This window comes from Myotis nattereri (genome assembly GCF_964212035.1).
Source record: "Myotis nattereri genome assembly, chromosome: 4".
NCBI classification, from domain to species: domain Eukaryota; kingdom Metazoa; phylum Chordata; class Mammalia; order Chiroptera; family Vespertilionidae; genus Myotis; species Myotis nattereri.
The window spans coordinates 94,973,299-94,980,879 of record NC_138079.1 but is presented as its reverse complement, the minus strand read 5'-3'; the positions used below and the strand labels follow the sequence as shown (position 1 = coordinate 94,980,879).

The 7,581-nt window shown below is 43.3% G+C and overlaps 1 protein-coding gene across 2 annotated transcripts in view; it reads right to left on the bottom strand.

Annotated features, from left to right (window-relative positions):
* Nucleotides 1–2,941: 2,941 nt before the first annotated feature.
* The window catches only part of GRIN2A (glutamate ionotropic receptor NMDA type subunit 2A), a 371,825-nt gene continuing 367,185 nt past the window's right edge, over nucleotides 2,942–7,581 (bottom strand). For both annotated transcript variants that reach the window (XM_081089521.1, XM_081089522.1), the window contains one exon: nucleotides 2,942–7,085. In XM_081089521.1, the coding sequence (XP_080945647.1) occupies nucleotides 5,295–7,085 (1,791 nt within the window). In that variant the 3' untranslated portion in view covers nucleotides 2,942–5,294. The remainder of the gene's footprint in view (nucleotides 7,086–7,581) is intronic.

Below are 7,581 nucleotides of genomic sequence, written 5' to 3'. Positions count from 1 at the left end.
TTGAAGGAAAACTAAAATTCAAAGAGGGATGTTTGGGTCTGCATAAGGCAAGAGGCAAAGAAAGATGGGTCAGTTCTATAAGGTTCTCTGGCTCTTATCCCACAGGTACTCAGGAGAGCCCTCAAGAGAAACCTAGAAATGAGTCAGCTGGTCAAGAGGACCAAGCTGGGAACTGGGCCATGAAGCCTTGGGTCCTGGACCTGGCTCCGATACTGTCACCTTGACAATCCTACAGATTACTGTCTCCTTGGGAACTTCATTTCCTCTTAGTTTTCTCACCTCCCATCCCCTTGCCTCAAATCTTGGTGACTTCTTTCAGTTATGTTTGTCTAAGGCCCTTCTGGGCAGGCACCTTTAGCTGATACTCTTCTGAGAGTACTTCTGCCCACAGAAAGAGTTCAGGTGGGGGAAGAGAATAAGGAATTCAACAGGAAAGAAATGCCCTCTGATGACTTTACAGAAATCACATTCATGTCTTTATCAGCATTGTCTTCAGAAGCAAATGTGAGCAGAATATACTGCATGCCCCTAACTCTAGATACATTTTTTAAGAAGGGGTCAAGGAACACCAGCATCCAAATCCCACTTGGCTCTGCCACCCTCCCTAGAACTGAGATTTTTTTTAAAAAAATAGTGCCCTGTCTACATAAACATGATCCCATCAATAACCAGAATGGGTTTTCCATGTGTTAATACCATCACCACCATTTAATTGTTAACATAAACTTTACAGTATGTACAATTTTATTTGGATAATACACTTACGTGTGAATTATAGAAATCAAGCATGTATAGTATATACATGTGTACACAAGCATTTGTATTCACAAGATAAGTGCATTTGATCATCTCCGATCTCTATCAAGTGGCAAGCTGGCCTCATCTGGTACAAGTAGATATGAACACAGTACAATGAAAAGGGAGAAAATGGGTACAGGGCAACTGCATATTAGGAGAACTTTTCAAGTATAAGCCCCACTTCACCTCTCATTAAGCACTTTCAACCCTGTTCACCAAAAGAAGATGGGGGTATCCCAAAATGTCTCATTTTGTCTCAAGTGAAAATAAACACTGCTTTTGGAATGGAAGTTGTCTTTATCAAGAACCCCTAGCTCATAGTAAATATCAACCAATGAGTTTAGTTTCCACCTACTCAGTTTTGTTTTGTGTTTTTACCTTGAAGTCCAATTACGTCTACGATAGCCGTGGGTAATACAAACAGGCTCTCTCGCAGAGACAGCTCATGTCCCCCTTCCAAGGCCTCATGCACAACAGCAACGCACAAAGAAACAGTACGGGATGTGCATCCAGTTAACAAATACATTCAGCTCTTCTGAAAGATATTTAGGTTTCTCCCATTAGTATTTATTTAGGTCTCAAACTGCAAGGGATTTCAGTGTGAGGTATTTATTTATATGACAACTGATTATTACAGCTGCACTTTTTAGGTTTAAAGAAGATAAATTTTTAATCACCATTTAATTAACACCAACTTTTTTTTTCCTTTTTCATTAGCAATTCTATTTGCAAAGAATTCAGAGCATTTGTCATTTCCTGAGGAGGATGCAGAATATTAAATACACATCAGCGGTAAGAAATGTCAAATAGAGTAAACAGTGTGCGACTGTATGGTGGCCGTGGATCTTTTTACTAATTAGCTGCCTTGGCTAGAGTCCCACTTAAGTGAAGCTATTTCATTTGTAAACAAGGTGTAATTTTCTTTTTTTTCCTCCCTTGAAAAGAAGCGTGAATTGATTTGACTGATTTTGCTGCAATGGGTGAATTTTAATGCCTTCATCAGAAAAGCTACATATGAAACCTTCTCAGGCCCCCTCTGAAACAGCGTTCAGGAGGAAACCAAGTACATTCCATGAGACACTTGTTCATGGTGCTGGCTAAAATCCTGCAGTGAGATTTGCATAGGATGGAAGAGTGATGCAATGTGTGGGGAGATTATCATCTCACACCTCTCATGGAAGCCCCACTGGCAGAAAAACAGACCCATCAGGAACTTGCCTTCTCAGAGCATTGCTACCGGAAGTGACCTCACAACCCCAGTGTGTGAGGATAAGGAGCACGCTTTTCCAGATGTGCACATGTTTCCCAGAGCAGAACTCATGCCCTAGATTAGAAGACTCTCTTCCTAACACAGAATATTTTAAGTTGGTTGCGTGTGGGCAGGAGCATGAGCATTTGCGTGCAGGTGTACCAGTTGGGTGCTCTCAAGTGGAGAAAATCATGTAGAGCTAATGAAACATCATTATGATGCCAACTCTGACTGCAGTCAGGTGAAACTTGGGCACAAAGTTGGATGCAGAGATTCTGGCTCCTTGGCATCAACAAATCTAAGATCACAGAACCCTTGGGGATGAATGCCTAAGTTCAAGGCTTCCTATTTCATTCTTGTCACCTCCTAAATTGTAGGCATCATTTACAGTTGGGTGTTATATTCTGATATTCTTTTTCCAAAGAATTGACTGGATGTGGATTATCTCTGAATAGCTCCACAACATGGCCTGCCTGTCACTTAAAGATTGACCATCTGATCTATGGCAATTTTCTTATGCTTGGGATCATCCCAATTAAGAGTAAGTGCATTAGTGGAGGAGAGAAATTAGGTATTTATTATATACTATCCAATTCTGATTGTCTTTTCGAAAAACTATGGGTATAAAAGGAGGCATATTTTTTCCAGCACACTACAGTACTGTTGGTTCTTCCAAAAGCCACTTTTAGTTTATTATCCAGAGAAGCATGGGATTAATAGCAGAAATAATGCTGTTATTAGAAGGTTTTAGGGGCCAGGGAATCCTTCCACGTGTAATTTGCACTCCCCCTAGAGATCTCTATCACAGTGGCAGCCCCATGCGTTTTGAGGACACCGGAGGAAGACAAAGCCTCTTTGGATTGATGACATACCACTTTTCTGTATTCCGGGGAGACTTTTTAATTCATGTCATGCAAAGACGTGACAAATTTGTGGGGAAATCCTGGCTGGGGGAAGACAGGTCTGGAATGCAATGGAAGGGCAAAGGCAGAATGTTCTAAAAGACAATCAATGGTATACCTAAGATTAGAAACTGGGGTGACTATTCAAGGTCGTTCAGTATACATTCCTCCATTGTTGGGTCTAGGGGCAGCAAAGGTGCAACATCCATGAATAAAATACAGTGTTCAAGTGCATTTATCATCAGTGTCTAGTCAGCCCTTTCTTCCTTTCTACCGCAAGGTTGATGGGACACCTTCTCACCCATTGCCTTCCTCAGCCTCTCTACCACTGACTGAAATTTATTGCAACCAGCTTTCATCATTCTGGGAATATTGTAAATCGGGTACACATCCCCAAAGATGGAGCCATTCAGTGAATTCTCAAGCTCCAGGAGAGTTATTTCTGGCACCTGCCCAGTCACAGGAAAACACTACCTACAAAACAGAACACACCATGAAGAAAGGAAATAGGATAACTTTTCAACCTGCCACTCTGTTCCCTTTTCCAAGAACCCAAAGCAAAATGCAGGAGGAAACAACTGTTAAGCTAGTCTACATTAGCTTAGGGTTTCTGTAGCATGATGCCAATGCAGACTGAGTTACTCTGAAAAAAACCCGATGGCTAGTTCTCCCAAATATTTCAGGGATATTAATGTATTTAAAATACATTAATTATTAGATTAAAACTGTATAAAATATTTACTCTTGTTTGTGGTCTTTATAATATTTAAGATTTAAATATTAAAATTCTGGTCTGATAAAGTATCATAACATAACAACTGTCTTTATGTATTCATGTAGGCACTTTGCATGTGCCAGGCACGGTGCTAAGAGCTTCCGAGGCATAAAGTTTCCCCTTTCTCCTCCAATCCTGCTCGATAAGTATCATTTCATATCACACATGCACAGGTTTGAGTAGATTAAGAATGAGATATTGGAGGGGACTCAGAAATGACAAATGCTTTGAGAAATTTTTCATCTGTCTCTGTTGGTGCCAATGAAATAGTTAGCCTCTGACAGAGTGAATATTTCAGAAGAGAGAACTCGCTTGTCCCACTGATGTTTACCCACAATTTGGAGGATGCTCAGGGTAGATGCAGGAGTGTCTCTCATGTTTTGAAGGCTTTTGATTTGAGGAGGCTGGGGTGGAAATGAGTGTCCAACTAAATTCCATGACGGTAAGAAACATAAACCGAAAACCACACTAGCCTTCTGCAGACAGATGGCATTGTACTTCTTACAGATCACAGCGCACATATGGCTGTTGGTGCCTGCCACCACATTAACAACCCTGGAAACAGCAACACACAGTTGATTAGAGCCACCATGGCTGTTTGGGGACTGAACGAGCTATGGTTACTCTGGAAGGAAAGGGATAACAGATACTATACAACCCTGAGTCATCACCAGAAGGGGGGAAATGCAAACTTACGTACACTGGAGTCTTCAGGATAAACTATAAGGGCCGCTGTGTCATAGACAGAAGATCCACACTTAGATATCGAAGACATAAATGTCTTAATTTATGCAATCCTGAACAAGACCAGAAGCCAAGGATGAGAACGTGTCTGTGAAACACACAAATGGACATCCAAAGAGATTCTTATAGCTCTCTGCCTGAGGGCCCTTCTGGCCTTTTACTCCAAACGTGTCTTGGAAATGGACTCTAATGAAGGTAGTAGCAGAGTTAGCATGAAACGCACTGATTTGCTATTCTTTGGGGGAGCCTGGAGTTCTGGGGTTGGGCCTGGACTGTGATGGAAGGCATGACAAAAAAGCTGAAATGGTTACAAAGCCAAACTTCCTAATCTCTTGCACATGTCAATCTCGCTACAATGCAGATGCATTCTTAACTGTTTTATTTGGTCTGTGTCGGATTTACATGCATACCATATTGCTTATTCTGTATTAGAGAAACCGTTAGGTGTTTATGATGAGAAAATTGCATGGTGGACTGGCTTAATGGAATTTGGAATATAGGAAATCACAACATCACTTCTGGCATCCAAGGCATCATTATTGCCAACATACCTAGTGGGCATGTCCAGGAGACTTGCCCTTTGATTTATTATTTTTGGTTAAGGACTCACCTATCTGGTATCTGCCATTCTCAGCACACACCTCACAAGATTCCTTGAGTGGAAGACTATGGCATGGAGCCATGTGCAAAAGAACCAACAAAAAAAAAAAATACCTTCCTAAATCCTCTTCCTCTTTGCAGGGCACTATTGGACATCCAACATTTTCCCTCCCGAATGTTGGCCATTACGTATGTTTCCCTATTGATAAAACATTAATGGAAGGTTTTAAACATCAGATTCAATACTAGGCATTTTCTTGTACACACGTCTATTGCTGCAGGAATTCAAAACCCTGGGGGTAGAGTACGTATTATTCTTATTTGCAGCATAAGGCATAACATGCTCGGAAATATACACATCGTTGTGGCCTCTACTGTCCCTGGAACAGTACGATGCCGTTGACCTCAAGGAGGATCGAAGATAGCTGTCATTCATTGTCTGGGATGGCAACGAGTGTTTATAGGAGTCCGAGGGGCATCTCCCAATGACTAAGCGTTGGTCATCCCCATAGGAGTGGAGGAAAGGGTTATTGGAGGTGTGGTCTGGCAAGAGAGACTTGCTCCGCTTGCCCTCCTCCAGACCCTGGGGGAAGAGGGAGCTTTTGTTCCCCAAGAGTTTGCTGGAGGGGACACTGACAAGACTCCCGTACAAATTTCCCTCCAGAAGCCGTTCCCTGTCCTTGAGGCTTATGCTCCGAGAGGGCCTGCTAAGGTCTATCTCCCTAGGCTTGTCGAGGATGTTATCATAGGAATGCTGACGGCTAATCCTTAGCTTGTTCTTTTGGAACTGGAGGGCGTTGTTCTGTGCCCAGTCCTGCTGGTAGACCTCCTCCTGGGTGGCTGGATTCGCTGTCTCCTGAAGCATCTGGTCTTCATCAATGTCGTAGAGGTTCCCCATCCGTAGGCAGGCATCACACTTGAACGGTGACCTCATGGTGAAATGGCCTGAATAGGTGGGCAGGTTGGAAAGGCAGCTCCTGCAGTGTGTGGAGTTCTGCCTGTAGCGGTCGCTGCCCTCGCTGAGAGGGGAACTCTTGTCCTTCAAGGTGAAGTGCTTGGAGTAGAGCTTATAATGGTCATTGTTGGGAAGCCCATCTTCATTGTGCAGAGGGTTCCTGTTCATGGGCAGCGTGGCGTCCCCCTTGCGAAAGTTCTCACTGTGGTCCTGGTAGGCATCTGGGAAGTCCATGTTCTCGGGGAGGGCCATGTTTTCAACAAACTGGGGGGGATCTAGGTGGAAACTGGGCTCCTTCTCACCATCAATGGTGTAGATCTTGTCCCTGGGGGAGCTTGTTTTGGTTTTCAAGTATGAGCGCTCGACCTCGCTGCAGTCCTTGGGATACTTGGAGGCCATTGACCTTTTGAAGTTGTCCTTGGTCTTGTGGCTCTTATTGTTGTCAGGTTCCCTGTGGCACGTGGCCCGACTTGAAGTTTCTGAAATGTCTGAGTGGGCCACCTCCTCTGGAAGGTACCTGGGGCTCTTTAGGGAGTGGGTCCTATTCTCCAATGTTCCCTCCTCCCTCTGGGAGACTGGGTTCTGGGTCATTGAATCTTGGCGTAGAGAGTCCATGGATTTCTTCCAAAGCTGCCGGGGCCTGGAGTTCCCTTTGGATTCTGTGCTCACGGCCACCTCCACCGTGTTAGGGTTAGATTCGTTGAGAGTCAGAGGGTGCTGACCCTGGAACACATAGTTATTGAGGTTGTCCTTGTGCCTGTTGGCCACAAATGTTTGGAGTTCATTCATGTTGTCCCCAAAAATGCTGTCTTTCCCCTGAAAGGACCTGTTGTCTGAATATATCAAGTTTCCCTTGTCTGAAACCATGTCCATGATCAGGGAACCTCTTTGGATAAGGTCGGCAGCTCTTTTGGGAGAATCCATTCTTGAGGAGTTCATGTTGGACATGTTTTTGGCTGACCGAAGGAATTTTAACATGTTGCTCTGTGAGCCGGTCAGGTTGAAGTCTGGAGACTTCTTTTTTTCCTCAATGTGCACTCCGTGAATGCAGCTGTAAATGCCCTGTGGGAAGTGACATAACACACCATCAGCAGCAGCAAGAAAAGGAAACCACTCCACACCTGAACTCTATCTGCAAAGGTGAGATATGGCCTTCTTGTAGGAGCCCTAGAGAACTAGCAAAATCCAATACGAAGCCTGATAATGTTTCTTAATGGATGAGACCAGTGGCAAAGTATCAGGCTTATCTTTTCTCTCTGGCTCAAAGTTATTAAACACTTTTGCAAATAGTCATACATGAAGCTTGAGAAAAGGCATCAATGAATGTTCATATAACTATGAGGGTCTCAGTGCCTCCAAATTGACATGTATTTAATCAGCCCTGTGAACACCCAGATCACCAACTCATGCTTTTTATTAAAATTTCTCAAAATCATCTTTGGAGTTTGGATACCAGAGAATCAGCTATTGACAAATAAACTAAGTTGGCATTAAAGGACAACCTATTATTATTTTGGGAAATTACCCCTACCCACACACTGAAGCTATCATTCAACTC